Raw genomic sequence first — 19,320 nt, 5'->3', positions numbered from 1 at the left:
ACTTTCGAGATTTTGAAGAGGTGTTTTTGACGTAAGCCAAATAGATTATTGATTTTCTTCTTTGCTTTGTACAAGCTTTCTGAGACTACATATCTCTGCTGCTTTTATTGTGATATTTTATATATATATATAATTTGTACCACTTGTGATGAATAAAAGAATAAAATTGAAATTGAGTTGAGTTATATCAGATTTGAACCCATGCCTCCTATTGAAATCTTCTTCAGTATTTGCAAACTGTGTTACAGGTTGAATCAAACAATAAAACTTTGAGACTGCCTTGAAATAAGGGGCTTTTCTCAGCTTATTCATCTGATCAGTTAAATTTAAAAACTATTCTGAACTATTGCTGAGCTATATATCAAAAGAAATCAAATATACCTATATTCAGATAATAACTAAGCCCAACACAACAAATAGTATATTGTGCAACAAGTGGGAAAAGTCCAACTATTCTCGTGAGTGTGGAGAAGGAGCGAGAAAAGGACTTTCTCCACATGTTGCACACTATACTTTTCCTACAACTGCACAAATTTCAATAATTCAAGTAATGGAGTTAATTCAAATCAAAATGACCTTCGTTAGCAGTATTTGCTAATTTATTGCATTTCTATAGCAACGACTCAAAAGCCCAATTTCATTGGTCTATCAAGCGAGGTGTGGGCAAAGTGCCCTGGGGAATAATATTTTCCACAGTATGAGCAATACATAGTTTTGAAATTGAGTAAGCTATGAAGAATACGCTATTTTCCATAGCAGTTGTAGGAGAAATGTTTTAACTATGACTATGAAGTTTTGATTCTGATCATACCATGTCATGTTGATAATTAAATTCATTTACTGAATAATATTTTGTTAATGTATTATCTCAATGTTATTCCTAAAATTGGAGCTCATTCAACCACATCTCAACTGGAGCATCTCCCAAGACCAATTTGTAGGATTTTCTGACCTATAGCTTCAAAAAATTGTCTTCCAACTTTTGGATTTCAAATTCTATCTTCATAAGTCATACTCAAAAATGTATAATTATATAGTAATTTCTGTTCATCCTTTACACAATTAACCTACTATTCTATAGATTTTCTAATAGAAACTGAATTTCACATTGAATTTAGAAATAGTGAAAATATACTTCAGAATCAGGAAAAGCAACTGACCAACATATCTTTTATTATTTATTTACTCAATATTATTTTTTAAATGTGGTAGAATGAGCAATTAGTTAGTACCAGTACGACTTTGGGGGTATACGATCTTCTTTAATACCCATTTTGTCCATTATCTCCATTTCAAAAGTACACAACTTGGGCTCAAATGTTATCTTATCGATTTCAGCCGAAACTGTATCTTTAGGTTGTTCTTTATATGCAGCTCTACTTTTAAAATCTCTAGTCTCCTCAATTGATGCAGGAATAGGTATGATTCTTCCAGTTCTCACAGAAACTCTTACTTTTTCTCCCTCCTCTGTATACCTCCACTCAAAACTTGTAGGTTTCAAGTCTGAGGGATCTACTAGAGTAACTTGTGTTGTAACTAGAAGAGGTTGTTCTCTCTGAACGTATACTTTATCCCCTCTAGTACCTAGAATGTCATTTCATTAGCAATATTAAAATGATGATGATATGATTCTTTTCAATGAATTATGAATCATTTGTAATTACATAATTCTGAGCAAACTGTATAAAACTGATCTGTTAGAAAAAATTCCTCACCCATATTTTCAAGTTTACAATTCAGTCCTTCAACTATAACCCAGTTTCTTTCCTGTATAATAGAAGTCACGAATCCTTGTTTACCCTTGTCTTTTCCTTCCAAAATTTCTACACGATCACCCCTGAAATAACTCCATTCTTTGACTGGCTCAACCCAGACTTTCGTATGTCTTGAACCTGGCATATTTTCCTGTTGAAATTGTGATGTCCATGGATGGTCTACTGTATACTTAAATTTCTTTCTTTTAACCTCTACGTTTGGCTTGTATTGAGGTCCTTTTGGATTTTTCCAATAAACTTGCTCTGAGGCCCGTTTAATATATGATTCTGGTAAATTTGAATAATGATTAGACCAATTTTTGGCTTTTGAGAGAACATTAGATAGCCTCATATTTATATAATTTCAAACGTATTCCAATTATTATTATATCATAATAATAATTTCCAATCTGTGACATAGGATATTTGTTGGTTAGAAGCTGAAACCAGAGAGAGATATACTTTATAAACACAAAGAATTTTAATGCTAATAAAATGACAATGAAATCGACACCAGATGCAAACACAATAGCAAGAAAAAAAAGAAGCCTTTCTCATATTATATAATTGAATATCCAAAATATTAAAAAGTTGAATTATACTCTTTTGAGCATAATTTGGAAATTACACAGCCATCTATCGTATGTGGTTCGTAGTTTTTTAACAAAGGATAATTATAATATAGATTTCGTTTTGTAGTGATCGTTTTCTATTTCAGCAATTCCGAATTCTTCTTATAAGAATCATAAAAATATTCTTTGGCAGCATTAGAATCGTAAAAAATCAAACTGATTTTTCTTGCCTATTCTAATGTGTATTTACATATAATGCATGGAGTCTAGTTTGTCACCGTCTCTAGAATAGTAGGTATCTGCTTAGTGCTCATTAGTTGAGAAATGAAAGCAAGGAAGGAGTAAGGACCAATAAATGACGAGATGGATCATTTTCGGGGAATCCCTTCCCTCTGGATGCATAAAAAGGATAATCTAAATATAACTTTATAGTGTACAAGCGTACTCTCTTATTCAATAGATGCGAATTATTGTTTCTTCGGGCGTTGAAGTTGAAATACAAAATGACTTGTATAATTTTTAAGATTTTTTCAATTTCGTTCTTCTTAACTCTGGTTCATTGTAAGCCACCTGTGTGCAATATTACTTCGGTTGGATATGAAGGTTTGAATTTCATCGAGCATAAAAAGACTATGCGGTAAGTACCCTAAGTAAAGATGTGTTAAAAAAAATTTTAAACAACCTCTTCCAGTGAAATTTCATAACTCAATTTTTTCGTTCCCGAGGATTGAAGAAGATTAATTTAAGCCAAAATTCCTTAGGCAATTAAATATTTCCTTCAATTTGAAACATCCAAAATATCAAACTAATTTCATTCGAACTGTAATATTTCAATGGTTAAAAATTGTAGAAAAGCACTGGACTGTCGTTAGGCGTCAGAAGATTTTTAGTGATCGTTTATCCATGCGCCTATTGCTATACCTACCTTGAAAACCAAAGAACATATGAGATTAGCCATGAATAAGTCATTGTTATCAGTTAGTTTATCTGGATAATGAGTTCTGTTCATACGATCTTTCTGAAATTCGCCATCGAGTGTTTCAAATTTCAACCTAGTCGAATCTCTTATTACAGGAATATTAGGTGATATTGCTCTCGAGTCTACCGAAGGTAACGACTAGCGGAAGCATTATATGATCACTTTTTTAGTTTTCAGTTTTTTGTTCTCCGATTAAAAAATTTTCTCAGGTGAAATTTTGCAAACTTATTAATCAACAAACTCTTATCGCGTCTAATTTTCCCAAAAAAGAAAAAACAAATTTTCTCCAATGTCACTCCACTCATTTCCCCTTATACACAGCAGATTTTTAGTTTATTTGATGGGTATTCGTCCGATATTTATCATCAGTCATATTTCACGCATTTTCCAAATTCATCAATCCATAGGTAACTACTGAAGCTGTGACATTGCGATAACAACACATTGGTTCATTTTATTTGATATTCGGAATCATTGAAGTAAGTAGCTCTGAAGATTTAACTATCTAGAGCTGGCTTTACCTTTATTATATTCAAAAAGAGTAACCTCATGATGAAATCAAAATTCTCAAATTGTTTATTTCTACTCAGTATTAATTCAACTCAGATAGTAAAAAATATTGGCTCGATTTTTCTGACAAATCTCAAGATAATTATTTCAACAACCGAAAAGATGTTTTGATCGTCTTGTATATATTTAGTATACTTATACTTTATATGATAGATACATATAGATACTGATACGGTGTGACCTGAAAGGTCAAAGACGATGTTAATGTTAACAGATAAAATAATTCTCATTATTTTCCGTGATGTTTTAATGTTCCCAACCGCTAAATAATTGATATCTACATTCTACTTAAGTAGAAGCCTATAGACGGGTTGGTTTTATAAGTATATTATTGCAAGCACTTTTCATTCAAACAGATTTCAATTCTATATATTGCGCGTCATAAACTTAATTAGAACTATCGAACGAAGAATTCACGAAGCTGAATCTGATAAAAAACATAGTAGTACCTACCAAACATTACAAAAGAATACACCCACTTCACATGAGATTCCCAATCTCTATAAAATGTTTAAGATAAAATTATGGGCTATCCCGCGATATCCGTCCATGGCACCATCTTACACCATCGTGGAGAGGTGACTCTGCTGCAACGCGGCGATCCTCTTAAACCAGCCGGGGCCGCACTAGAGTGTGGCGCGACGCCCATAACGCCACCTCTCGGGCAGACAGAGCCACTACAACAACAATGATTTGTTGTCAGTAGTAGTTATTTTTGGAAATATGTGATATCAACTCCAAGATGCACCATTATACAGGGGGAAACAAGTAGCTGCATGGTTCAATGAAAATTTTCAAAATAAATGGAGAGGTCGAGAGGGAGTAATACTATATGGCCATCTCGTTCACCGGATAACAATTCCTAAAGTTTATTTATAGGGACATATAAAGGGGGCTTGTCTATCACGTTGAAATCATTTCTTCTCAAAAATTACTTAATAAAATTCAAGATGCAGCAAACCAAAAAAGAAATGACATGTTCAACAATAAATTTATTTTTCAAATTCTTGTCACTAATCGAAGACAAGTTCGGAATGAGTACAGCTACCATCAGTCAAAGTTTGAAGAATTTGTGGTGCTTTTACCGACCTACACCAGAAAGCTGCCACGAGCTGAGGTGGTTGTAGGATTGCTGACAGGCCATTGTCGGTGCAAATATATTTTGTACTGCATGGGAAAGTCAGCAGAGATTTGTATAGTTTATGGAACGGAGGTATTATTATTATTATTATTATTTGAACTGGGGTCGTTTTGGTCGGTTGGAACGGAGGTAAAAACTAGTGAACACATGGTGTGTAAATGGGATTGACTGGCCTAAGAATCACTCTTTTACAAGACATTCAGTTCTGGATGATAACAGCCAAAGTTCCTAAGCATTTCGGTTTCGTTAACTGTATCGTCGGCCTCAATTTTTATTTGGTAATTTCTTTAAACAATAATCTCCATTGTAGAATGACATTAGGTATTTTCAATTTGCGAATGAAAAAATTTCACTCAGTATTCACAGATGAGCACTGTTTTGATTTTACAATTTAAGGAATCTAACAGTTTCTGAATGTTGTTGAAGCGTGTATCTTTCCATGTATAGTATAAAATCGATTCCATGAATTGTATCATTCCTATTGGAACATTTTCTGAAGTTAGGTTTGTACCTAACTCATCTATGCGTAATCCTATTTTGCCTATGAGAAATTAGTCACGTTCATTTATCGGTATAGATCCGAGTATTAGTGGATATTCATTATTTTCGTTTGATAATTACAAAATGAATCATATATCATGAATCAGTTAGTTATCTTCAATTGGTATTTCATGCCGTGAGTTCCATGGAAATAAAAAGGAATATAATAATTTTTGTTCCTATATAAGTTTCCGAAAAACTCTGTACATACTCTTATCAGTCAAAAATGTAGCCTCATGAAGCCACAGTGTGGCGAAACAATTGTTGCTAACAATTAAATAATCAAGTGAAAATTATTTTGTTCTATTTTATTTATAATGAATTTCCGCCAAGTAAGGACCGAATTCATTTTATAGAAATTAATTTTACTTCCAGCATACAAATTGTACATCAGAAAAGTCCCTTTGAACAACAAATCAATTCACCACTTCACAAGCATGGTGTATTAATGGATTGGAATAAGAAACCCACACCTAAACCCAGAACTAATGATACTATAAGATTATATAGATTTCTTGATGTGAGTATTATACCTATGATATTAAGATTTTTATTAAAGAGAATGATATCAATAACCAACAACATAAAAAGCCTGAAACCATTATGAATTTTCTACAATGTAGATCAAAATGTTAATGTTAGATTTTTTCTTTTGTTGGAATCAATACGAAAAATTAGGAAGGAAATATTCATCTACCGACTATCGGTTTGCAACACACTTTACTGCCGTACTAATAGATATAGTAGAGTCATTCGGTCTAATTCATTCATTCTACAGACCCCAGAAATATCAAATATTGAAGTCACCTAAAAAATAATAAAATGTTTAATCTAAATATCTAAATAGAAATTAAATCGTTGTAAATTGCCTCAAACATTAATTTTTTTTTATTTGGAACTCCCTAGATACATTTTTTAATTTCTTTCTTCGTTAAAATCTTAGATTTCTTCACCCTATAATCTTGAGCTTGCCGTTTCTGTAAAGAACGAAGTTTTGAATATGTAGATATATATAGGGTGTTTTTTTCGAGATATATAACTTTAGGTTGGCATTTCTGTTCAAGATGGCGACCGATTTAACAGCTGTCAAGTGATTTATTCTCAGTTTGGTTTGGCAATTCATCATGAATAGACTCACGCCTGATCAACGCTTGCAAATAGTGCAATTTCATTTCGAAAATAATGGTTCTGTGCGGAATACGTATCGCGCACTACGTCCATTAGCGATGAAGCGCACTTCTGGTTGAATGGCTCGTCAACAAACAAAACTGCCTCATTTGGAGTGAAGCTAATCCTCAAGTGTATTTAGAAACACCGTTACATCCAGAAAAACTGACTGTTTGGTGCGCTTTATGGGCTGGTGGAATCATTGGTCCGTACTTCTTCAAAAACGATGATGGCCAGAACGTTACAGTCAATGGTGATCGGTATAGAGCCATGATTACTAACTTTTTCATTCCTGAATTGAACAACCATGATGTCCAGGAGCTGTGGTTCCAACAAGACGACGCAACTTGTCACAATCGATTCATTGAAAGACACGTTAGGTGACCGCCTAATTTCACATTTTGGACCTGTGAATTAGCCTCCAAAATCTTGTGATTTAACACCGCTAGACTACTTTCTGTGGGGCTATGTAAAGTCATTGGTCTATGCCCCAAACCCTTGACCATTTGACATTCGCCTTGTTATTGCCGATATACGGCCACAAATGTTGTAAAAAGTCATCGAAAATTGGACGTACAGATTGGACTACATCCGAGCCAGGCGGTCATATGCCAGAAATCATATTTGAAATGTAATGCCACAAGATTATCTTGCGGATAAATAAAATTCATGTCAATCGAATAATCCATCGTTGTTTTATTGCAATTTAAAGTTCTATAGCTCTAAAAAAACACCCTTTATATATGTGCATTGTGTTATTCCAAGAGTTGACTACAACATCGAACGAATGATTGGCCCATAATGTTGAAGGTTCCATCTTTGAAGAAAGGTCTAGGAAGTAGGTATGCCATTACAACATTTTCTGAGAGAAAACTCGTGTTTTTAGTCTTGCGATAATCGTTTATATGTATTTTCGTACTTTTCTCTTGATTTCTTTGGCAATAATTCATAATGAAGCAGTATTCACTGCCTTTACCTACGTATTATCGTATTACCTATGACGTAAACTAGTAGCACAATTTTCGTAAACAAAACTCAACGTCAGATTACACTCTTTTAGTAATCTGTATATAAGGTGTTTCAAGAAAAGGTGACCCCGTCTCTAGGATAGGTAGAAAACGCCCTATACGGATGGCGCTACGAAAAATCCTAGAGACGGTTCACCTTTTTTTGAAACACCCTGTGTAGTCATAACTCGTAAGTACATATAGGATATTAATGTAGTAAAGTGTACACAATGTGATGTAAAGCAATACCAATGCTTAGTACTTATGGTATTATATCTGAAATTATTCATTTTCTGGACTTTAGTAATTTCTCTCTCATTCCCTATCTGATTTTTCCTCATTGATATTTATTTTTTTGTAGCATGAGTTCTATGGCAAAATTGTAATAGGCCACCCAGGACAGTCGATGAACGTTGCATTGGATACCACATGGATTTACACTTGGGTAATCTCATCGCGTTGCCATATAGTAGATACAATAGGTTGCTGTAAGTAATAATAATAATTACTTTATTTCCCAAATTATCACATTAACATGACAAAATTACGAAAATGGTCAAAATACAAAAATAACCCCTATACATATATAAGCATATTGAAAAATCAAACAAACTCATGATAAAAGAGGCATAACTAAATATCCATGCATAAAAAATGCAACGAATAACAAAAGTTCATCTATTACTAAAATCAAAATACCTCATTGCCGAAACATAAACAGAAGGGCGTAGAAATGAAGGGGCACTAGGGGTAATTTGTATTTTGTAATTTTGTATCATTCTTGTCACGAAATATCAATACTGCAATCATCGAACAACTGATCCGAGTAATTCGCATCAAAACATTTAATGTGTTTCATTCAAATTGCCATTTGTTTGTGAAGACAGCAGTTGTGAATTGACTGTACAGGATGTTCCTTAAGTGGAGGTACAAACGAAAATGCCAGATTCCTCTGATCATTCCAAGTGTCTTATAACATGGGCCTGTAAAAGTTTCATTTTCGAGATTTCGAGATATAGGGTATTGAAGTTTGATTTTTTCAAGTTTTTTTTTTCTCATAACTCCTTCCCTTCACAAGATATTTAACTTGAATTTGGCATATATATTCCATTTTTGAATATGATTTTGAATGCAAATCTACAGGGTGATATTTTTTCTGGAACAGGTTCACTTATTTTCTCCAGAATTTTTATTTGGTGCACTACTGGTGGTTAAGAAAAACGTGAAAATCAATTTTGCTTCAATACTACACTTTTTGATATGGGTAAACGTAGTCGTCAACAAAAATTTTTTCGATTTTTGGTATCTGCTTGATATCGTTGACAAAATGAAAAATCAGTACTTCTTGGGAGATAATGGTGGTCAGAATATTCAAAAATAGAAAATGACGATTGTTTATTTTCTTTGATGTAAAATTTGTTTTAGGGATGCACAACCAGTACAATCACGATAAGTCATCTGGATATAAACCAGATGGAAGAAGATTTTCTGTTGATGCAGATGGATATAATTTAACAGGATTTTATTCTTACGATAATATATCGGTAAGTTTTTGGATTTTACAATGTTCCAAATAAAAAAACATTTCTTGACTAGAGTGAAAAATTATACGTACAATTTGTATGATGAAAACGCCCTTTCGTTACCTTCTATTCTTCACGAAATCTAGGATAAACACCTGTGGCGACTTATCCTATGAGGCAGTGCCTCACCGAAGCGGGAAATCGGGTTAGTTTTCGCTTTGTTGTGATTTGTTTGTCTCCATGTTCATGTGAACTTAATTACTACCAGAAGGCGAAATGGATTTAGCGAGCCCGAGTGAATGGCCTCAAATTCCCAAGGTAAAGGAAAATATCCGAAGTATACAGGGTGGCCACTTTTTTAATGGGATTGTATTGGTAACTTTTAAACCATAAGAGTTAGAAGATCGGTCAAATGGAGAAAAAGTTGCATGCATAGAAGCATTATCAAGCAGTTCAAACAAATCAAGATTATCAGGGCCGGTTATTGAGAAATCATAAGAAAAGTAAATTATGTCATTTTGATTTTTCTTTTTTTTCCACTTTATTTCAAATATTAAAGAGAGTAAATTATCCTCAATTTGACGTAATCAGATTTCGTATCCAACGTTTCGTACTCTCTGGGCCACTCTCAACCTCATTTTTTTCAATACGGACCTGCATATTTTATGACATTTTTCGAAATAACTTTTAACGCTGAATTCAACGATATATCATACAATGTCATTCAAAGTAGATTTTCAGATGATTTTGACCCTCATCCAAATTTAATGGTGTGGATGTAAGAAAAAACAAGTCTATTAACGATATCAATGTTCTGACCCAAATTCAATCGAACCCAGAAAAAAAATCGAGAATTGTGGCCAGTGAATGGAATTTTTCAAAAACTGCTGTTAATAAAATAGTCAAGAGACGCGAATACAATGATTTCAAATTTGAATACCAAGCCTTGCAAAAATTATATCGTTATGATCTCAAAATAAAGTTCGATTCTGTAATTTGTTTTAATGGAACAAATGACAAATACAACAATAGTGATACCTCGCGAGAAAATTGAAAATGTTTTGGAAGGTATTCAAGGAGACCAAACAAGCAAATGTATAAGAAGTATGGGTTCCAGAACCGTAAAGTGCATTTTACAAAATGGTGGACTTTTCAAACACTTACTTCATTAATTTTCATTTACTTTCGAATAATCATTTGATTTTTCTTTCATTAAATGATACTCTCGTTTAATTATTATGAATTGAAATATTTAAATGATTATTCTAAAAGAAGAACCAAGAAACCAGTATACTGGTTTCTTGCTTTGATTCTAATATGTTCCATTTAGTTTTCTTATCGAAATTTATTGCATATTGCATGTTGTTAATAAAACTAACTGAAGGTAATACAGATCCGACCCAAAGAAAATTGAATAAGGGTCAAAATCACCTGAAAATCTACTTTGAATGACATTGTATGATATATCGTTGAATTCAGCGTTAAAAGTTATTTCGAAAAATTTCATAAAATATGCAGGTTCGTATTGAAAAAAATGAGGTTGAGGGTGGCCCAGAGAGTACGAAACGTTGGATACGAAATCTGATTACGTCAAATTGAGGATAATTTACTGTCGAATAAAAAATTCCTGTAACATTTTTTGATGATATTTGAAATGAAGTGGGAAAAAAAGAAAAATCAAAATGACATAATTTACTTTTCTTATGAAATCTCAATAACCGGCCTGATAATCTCGATTTGTTTGAACTGCTTGATAATGCTTCTATGCATGCAACTTTTTCTCCATTTGACCGACTTTCTAACTCTTATGGTTTAAAAATTACCAATACAATCCCATTAAAAAAGTGGCCACCCTGTATACTTGTGATTTTGTGAATTTTTTAATGAATCGGCAACATTTTTTGAGTCATTCCTATGAGGATAAATTATACATAATTAATGAAGTAGAGCTACTTATTTCAGGTCTAATTAAATGTCTAGTGACTATAGGTGGGGTCGGAAAATCAATATTCAGCTGTTAAAACTTTTGTAGAGTAGTTCAACTACCTACAGAATTAGTTGAAAAATTTTGAAATTAATTTCTATGTATTCACGACTTGAGATATATGACAGCTCATTTAAGGTACCCATGATAATTCTTTTTAATCTTATGAGTGATTTTCCTCTCAATTCGCTTATCAAAAAAGTTCCTACATATAATAATTTATATCTTGATGAATCCTGGTTATTCGAAAGATCATACCATTAATAATTTTGATTATCATTTTAATAGCAGGAAATGCTAGAACTAGTCAGTGTAATTCATCATTTGACGGAACAATTTGCTCGAGATCATTAACCGTAGCCTGTGAATGGAATTGAAACAGATTTTGTAAAATTCCCCAAATTTGGTGTTAGGCCCAGTTCGAAAAAGCAAAATCTTTCAATTATTCGTGGAATTACTTCTTTTGAATAGTTACAATTTGCTCTTCATGGTCAGTAGCAAGTTTAATATCTAGGGAATAAACATTTGACGGTATCATTAAGGACACAATATCCTAAAAATTGAACTTATTGATTTCTTGATTTCAATTTTCACTGGGTTGTTGGTGAACGATCAGAAAATGTACTCGAAATTCGTTTTCATTTCATTGTAGTACTTGGGAACAGATGAAAATCGACTAACTTCATTATTTTTACATGAGCCATACGTTTCTATAGTTTGTTCACCTTGTATATATTTCTAGGACGATTTTTTTTGCAGATAACGCACTCAAACGTAACAAATTTCAGTTTCATTGAAATGACGCAACTGCCAAAATCGTTCCTTTTCAACAAAGCCGATGGTGTACTGGGATTAGGAAGAGACGTTGGTTCCGGTTATAAACCATTCTTCAACACTCTCTTGCTACAGAAAAAAATTGTGGAACCAATTTTTTCCGTTTATATTAACAGGTATGTTATCGACGAGAACTAAATAAAATATATAAAATCGATACCTGAAATATAATATAATGATAATATATGATAATTAAAATTTGGAGAAAAAAACGAAGGGTTTACAATTTTCAATTTTCAATGAATTTGTTAATAATGTGTTTGTCCACCGCGATTATCTATACACTCCCCACAACGTCTCGGCATTTATGTAATAAGATGGTCTATTTCTTCTTGAGGGATACTATCCCAAGCTACCTACCTTGACTTTTATGTCTCAGAGCCGCCAAAATCCATGAGGGCTGGGGTGAATTTCCAATCTTTCTTCCCATGTTGTCCCAATCATGCTCTATGAGCGAAAGATCTGGGGATCTGGGCGGCCATGGCAAAAGATTCACATACGTCGCTTCGAAAAAGTTTGAACCAACTCTGTCAACATGAGGTCGAGCATTATCTTGCTGAAATATTGGATTCTCGAGCCCGTTAAGGTGAGGGAGAACATATGGCTTCACTATTCCTTGAAGGAAACGCAGTGCTGTCATGTTACCTTGAATAAAGACTGAAGTGCAATAGCACTCTATACCATATGCCTACTGTCCGGTGTACATGACGCCCAACATCAAACTGAGGTTCACGTCTCTCCCCGACGTCGTCTAACCCTTCTTCGGCCATCATGTACACCCAAGGAGAATCGAGAAAAAGATAATATGTATCAATAAAATTCAGTCGAAGTAGGTAACACTTCTAGTGAGACTAACTCTAACATTCAATAAGAAAAAACAACTAATTCAATCATTGAAAGCTGCAAAATGGAAAAAAATCAGGTTTAAATAATTCAAATTTTTGGTTGTTATCATGTGAGCCATGATATTGAGTCCGAAAACAAGAATCTAGAACAAAAGTTCATATGTCATACGAAAGGTCACTAAATGGGATAGTTTTTTTTGAAAAGACAACATATTCAATATAATTCATTTTTCATCGATGAACCCGAGGATGAACCTATATTGGAAAAATATTATTGATATGGTTCATCTAAGAATAGTTAGTTTTATCTGCTTACAACCCCTGCAGTGAATTTTTTGACACAAAAAAATTCTTGTGTTATAGTCTACAAGGATAACTGAAATGTGATGATTTTATAAAAAAAAATCGATATTTCGTAAAAACACAAAATGTTAAATTGAAGTCATACCGTCAATATTAAAACCATGTGTTATATGACATTTTTTGTAGAATATCTCATGTAAAATTTCGCCTTGAAGTATTGGACTTTTTGAAGTAAACACCTTATATATATAAATACAGTGTGGTCCAACTTAAACTTAATTCCTCGATTTTCCGGCTTTAAAATGAAAATGTGGAAAATCAGTCGGACACGTCAATTTCTGATTCCAGGAGGATATTTTGGTTTTGTCCATCCATGTACTTTTTCAGAGCACGGGTGAAACCGCAGGCTTCAGCTTGTATGATACAAAGTAAAATTCACATCTTTTCACATATTTCCTTATTAGTCAAGACAAACCTGGATCTTTCCAAACCATCCTTCATCTAGAAGACCTTATAGACTCTATTCATCAATGTTTTCCTTCCAGAAACTATCAGTCGAATGCGGGTGGTGAAATCACACTTGGATTTGCAGATGGCCACCACATTAAAGCAGAATACATAAATGGCGAATATCATTGTGATAAAGTAGTCTTTCTCAGAGTAGATCCATTGCCATACTGGCAATTTATGGTGGACAAGTAAGATTTTATGAATACGTTAAGAATTTGAATGGTATCATCCACAATAAATGTCTTTCAGAATTCTTCTTGTCGAGAATCCTACGAAAAAAACAACTTATTGCCAGCAGAGATTCCCTGATCATTCGATTGGCTGCAAAGCCATCATCGATACCAGCTCCAGCACAATAGTTGGACCATCTAAGGAGATAAATGACATTCATTCCAGAATTGGGGCCACGAAATTGATCATGGGAAGATATTCTGTAAGTGTACTTTTCAACTGGACGATTATGGTCTTTTTTGAGCGCCCGTTTCCTTTTACCCCTTCAAATACAAGACGGAGCAATATAAACAGAGTAAATCGCAGGATTTACGCATAAGGTGACTCTTAGGCCCAGTTTCACCAAACAGCACTTGATCCCAGATTGATTAAACTCCGCTTGTTACTAAAGCAGGCTTAACAGTGTTTTCTGTTTCACCATGCATCAACCCGTCCGAAGATGATCGCGATTAACCAAATCGCGATTAAATAGTCAAACCATTTGGCAACGTTGTGAACAAAAAGTTATATAGTGTTCTGTATCGTATTAGCAGTGATGACCACCATTGGCGCTAGGTGTCAGGTGTCATTCATTCATAACTCATAATATTTCAAAACATTTGTCATCTTGTAAACAAAAAACAATTAATTTTTGCCGAAAATGTCGAGTGATGTGCTTCGAAATGTCGGAAACTTGCAGAAGTTAAAAAGAAATTATCCCATTTCACAAAACCACACATTCTGGAAAAAAAACTATATAAGTAATTTTATTAACTTATTTATTTTTATTAACAAGTTTAACTGCTTCTTAAATAATATTTCAATCAAACATATCAATAAATTATTCTTTGCAATAAATTTCATAAAACACAAAAACAAAGTTTACGTGTATTTTAAATGGGAAACATTGACATATAGTCATATTTTGATGAAATTGACCCAAAAATTAGAAATTTCCGGAAAAATAATGACATTGACAAGAGTTCCATACTGATAAATAATTATTAATCTCAACTTGAGAGGTTATAATCCTCCAAAAATGGCCGATTAGTGCTAAATCGCGATTGGTCGATTAAATGGCGCTTTGTAGTGTGGTGAAACGCTACATTACATTAATCGTGATCTAAGGCCTCACTTAAGAGCCAAGTCAAGATTAAAGCATTTGGTGAAACTGGGCCTTACTGCCCAAACACTCATAAATCCTATTTTTCCTTCATCCTTACCAGACTGCCAGGATTGTACTTACAACTATATATGGATATTATGATCATTCGAATTCAGCAGCGTAAGTAAACCTACATTCATTCATCGTCAACGTTCACAAATGGGTATAATTGTCATGTGCAAATAATTATTATTATATCATATATTATATCAATTATTCGTAAAAAAAATTGAGGAATATCCTACTAAAAACGGAGTTAGTGGGCATTGTTTCCAAATCATTAGGGGTTTATAATTCTTCCATATAAAAATCCTTAGCGAATATGAACAGAATCAAATATTGACTTCACCCAAGAATAGAAAAATTATTTGAAGAAAATTGATTTGATTGACAAGTTTGATATGAACTTCATCGTTAGGAAAATTGAAAATGTGGTTGTGAATTTTGGTGAAATTGGTACCGAAGATGAGAGCGAATCAAATTCGGAATAATATCATCATTTTTCGCATATCATTTTAGATTCTTTACATTATTTTGTACATTTAATTTTTGATTCTATTAATGTTTTGGATTTTTCGATTTGTAATGATTCAGTTTCTTTCATTTTTCCCAAGTCATGTTAGATATTTGACAATACATATTTGATAATGTTGATAGAATTGAAGAATCTCCATTAACTCATTAATACATGTTTCATGTTGGTGTGTTTTTTTTTAATTTTTTATTTGTAATATGGAGTAAATATTGTACGATTATGTGCATCATTCTTAGTTCGGCTCTTGTCGGACAGTACCCCTTTCTCTTCGAAAAACTTCCTATTTGTTTATTTAGTTCCGTCTTATAATTGAACAGATTACTGTAAGATACAGTAAGGCCCAGTTTCACCAAACAGCACTTGATCCCAGATTGATTAAACTCCGCTTGTTACTAAATCAGGCTTAACAGTGTTTTCTGTTTCACCATGCATCAACCCGTCCAAAGATGATCGCGATTAACCAAATCGCGATTAAATAGTCAGACCATTTGGCAACGTTGTGAACAAAGAGTTATAATAGTGTTCTGTATCGTATTAGCAGTGATGACCACCATTGGCGCTAGGTGTCAGGTGTCATTCATTCATAACTTATAACATTTCAAAACATTTGTCATCTTGTAAACAAAAAACAAAGTTAATTTTTGCCGAAAATGTCGAGTGATGTGCTTCGAAATGTCGGAAACTTGCAGAAGTTAAAAAGAAATTATCCCATTTCACAAAACCACACATTCTGGAAAAAAAACTATATAAGTAATTTTATTAACTTATTTATTTTTATTAACAAGTTTAACTGCTTCTTAAATAATATTTCAATCAAACATATCAATAAATTATTATTTGCAATAAATTTCATAAAAGACAAAAACAAAGTTTACGTGTATTTTAAATGGGAAATATTGAGCCTATACATATAGTCATATTTTGATAAAATTGACCCAAAAATTAGAAATTTCCGGAAAAATAATTACATAGACAAGAGTTCCATACTGATAAATAATTATTAATCTCAACTTTAAAGGTTATAATCCTCCAAAAATGGCCGATTAGTGCTAAATCGCGATTGGTCGATTAAATGGCGCTTTGGAGTGTGGTGAAACGTTACATTACATTAATCGTGATCTAAGGCCTCACTTAAGAGCTAAGTCAAGATTAAAGCATTTGGTGAAACTGGGCCTAAGTATCTTCAGAAATTTCTAGGTCGCGCAATCTACCCTAGACCCTAGAAAATGCGCTGGATTTTTTCGATCGTCCATCGGGGAATTTTAGCTTCAATGTACAATCTACTACCTAGAAACCGATCATTTCGTCACAATGTTTGTATTTTTCGCATGGACGATAACTGATGACGAAATTCGTATGCTGAAAACTTGAATTTTCCAGGGTAAGTTCGAATCTCAAATGCCGCGTTTGAGTTGATTCAGACTAGAGGTTCCGTAGACATTTGAATTTTTTTTTTAAATTTCAAAATACAATTTGAAGTCTCGAGCGAAATTAATGTTGATAGCATAATCAAAACCAAATAGAATTGAAGGAAAATATAGAAAGAAAATTACCCAATGAGTCATGAGAATAACTTGCTCCGTGCAAAATTTTAGGCTGATCACATCATCAGAATCAAACAAATACCCAATATTGGATGCTGATATTAAATAACAAATAATATTTATTTCTTGTTTAATGATCTGATCGAGTTAATATTTTATATGTCTCTAGAGATTAATCATTTTAAACTTCGTGGAGAATTTCGTCTTGATGGCATTATAAAAACCATAAAAAATTAAGCCGAATTATGAACAAAATTACCCAATAATAGTTGAGATTTTGCGAGAGTAAAATATTCATTGTAAGGTTGATGTAAAATTGCATTTCTTATGCATCAACAGAATTCTAAAAATAAAAAGTTAGCTACATTTCTTGGTCCAAGGCTGCAATTGGCCATGAATATATGAGCGTTCAAAAGCTTGTAATAAGATTCAAAATTTTTTTTTCTATATCCGATATGCTGCTATGATTGCGAAAATGCTATCGACATGAATTTTTTCATGTGGACATTTCTGCTGTATCTCTATTTTTTCAACTTTTAATTTTTTTCAGGTGGAATGCGATAAAGTGGATCAATTACCGCATCTCGACTTCATTATTGCAGGAAAAACATTTACCCTGAAAGGACATAGTTATGTTTCTAAGGTAAGGAGGAGTTAGGATGTATAAATATGATGTTTTACATTTACCAATAACAAATTCATCCACCCTCGTTCAAAGTTCGTCTGAGAAGCATACTCAGGTGAAAATCTATTCGCACGAATTTTGGAACAATATATACTGACTGACAAAGAAACTGCAACACTCAGATGGAGCTGTGTAAATTTTAATTTAGTATAGTAAGGAGTAAATGATTGAATTTGGAGAAAAAAATCGTGAAGGTTTTTTCATGTGAACAATTTTTGTTACTTAAATATTGTTGTTTTTCGCAATATTTTTAGATTTTACAACAAACCAGCTGTTCGAGGAGATCCAAAGTTGATGTTTAGTTGTTGTTAAAATGTCTAGAGCACGTGTACGCGGAATTTATCGCCAGCTAAGTGAAAGAGAAATCCTTTCTCCACAGAAAATATTAAGGGAAATGAATTGAGACGAAATTTTTTTATGAGAATATTTTCTGTAATATCAGTCAAATTGGCTAGTTCTTATTTTTTCCTGGTAAGATGTGCCGCTAGAATAATTTAGTTTTCTCGCTCAGTTTATTTCCATTTCACCTAACTCAGTTAGAAATATTGAATCTAGGAGTGACATATACCACCAATAAGAAATTTTATCTAGAGACTACACAGAGATGTGTCAAAAAAATACTTATAAAACCGTTTCCATTTTACAGGTAACGTTCAAGTCATTAAGTATTTGTTTATCTGCACTGCGACCAGCCGAGTCTAAAGAAGAAGAACAAAGATGGGTATTGGGTGGAGCTTTTCTGTCCGAAGTATACACTATTTTCAATGTGGAACAGAATACAATCGGATTGGTAAGAGCGGCTTAAATCGTTCAAATCAAGATAATTTATATAAATCAAACAATTTTGAACATGGTGAATACATCGAATAATATGGAATTTTTTTTATAATTCATATAATGTAGATATCAGTTGAGATGTAATAAAATATATATCTTTTAATTTCACAAAAGTTATTATCCTCACTAGATACTACAAGCGAAAGTTTTTTTTATTCACTGAAATGCTCCGGCAGCTAGCAGTTATATCTAACACGTCACTCAACAGGCCCGCTCTAGAGGCCGGCGACATTTTCCGGGAAATCCAGTTTCCTAGAAGAATGTATTATCAAATTTTTTAATTCCAACGAATTTCATGGATGACTTTTCATATCATATCAACTAGTGTCAGACGTAGGCGCATTCGAATTGAAAATAAAGGCTCTCACAAACCAACGCGGCGAATGCGAATTTTCGTACCGCATCTGAGTCTGGATCCTTATAATTCATTACGAATATTCCCATTTGCCGCGTTGGTTTGTGGGAGTCTTATAAATCATGCGCATAATCCGATTGTTCTACTAAATCATTTTAAAGAAAACAAAACAAAATGTTCAAGCATTTTATAATAATAATATATTGGGCTGACAAACATTTTGGAAATATACAAGATTGATCTAATTACAATAAACTTGC

The 19,320-nt window shown here is 33.1% G+C and overlaps 2 protein-coding genes across 2 annotated transcripts; one reads left to right on the top strand and one right to left on the bottom strand.

Moving 5' to 3' along the window:
* Window positions 1–1,165: 1,165 nt before the first annotated feature.
* LOC123683038 (probable 39S ribosomal protein L24, mitochondrial) lies at window positions 1,166–4,442 on the bottom strand. Its single transcript, XM_045621937.1, has 3 exons — window positions 4,329–4,442; window positions 1,716–2,194; window positions 1,166–1,584 (listed from the first exon to the last, which is right to left on the bottom strand). The coding sequence occupies exons 2-3, from the start codon at window positions 2,104–2,106 to the stop codon at window positions 1,226–1,228; spliced, it is 750 nt and encodes a 249-aa protein (XP_045477893.1). The 5' UTR covers window positions 2,107–2,194; window positions 4,329–4,442; the 3' UTR covers window positions 1,166–1,225.
* On the top strand, window positions 2,743–18,808 carry LOC123683033 (lysosomal aspartic protease-like). Its single transcript, XM_045621931.1, has 9 exons — window positions 2,743–2,963; window positions 5,932–6,076; window positions 8,092–8,218; window positions 9,156–9,274; window positions 11,997–12,187; window positions 13,765–13,917; window positions 13,979–14,162; window positions 17,734–17,826; window positions 18,515–18,808. Exons 1-9 carry the CDS (start codon window positions 2,830–2,832, stop codon window positions 18,671–18,673), a joined length of 1,305 nt encoding a protein of 434 aa, XP_045477887.1. The 5' UTR covers window positions 2,743–2,829; the 3' UTR covers window positions 18,674–18,808.
* Window positions 18,809–19,320: the final 512 nt, after the last annotated feature.

Source organism: Harmonia axyridis, chromosome 1 (assembly GCF_914767665.1).
Source record: "Harmonia axyridis chromosome 1, icHarAxyr1.1, whole genome shotgun sequence".
NCBI lineage: Eukaryota > Metazoa > Arthropoda > Insecta > Coleoptera > Coccinellidae > Harmonia > Harmonia axyridis.
The sequence above is the reverse complement of the archived record's forward strand: the minus strand, read 5'-3'. Positions and strand labels throughout refer to the sequence as shown.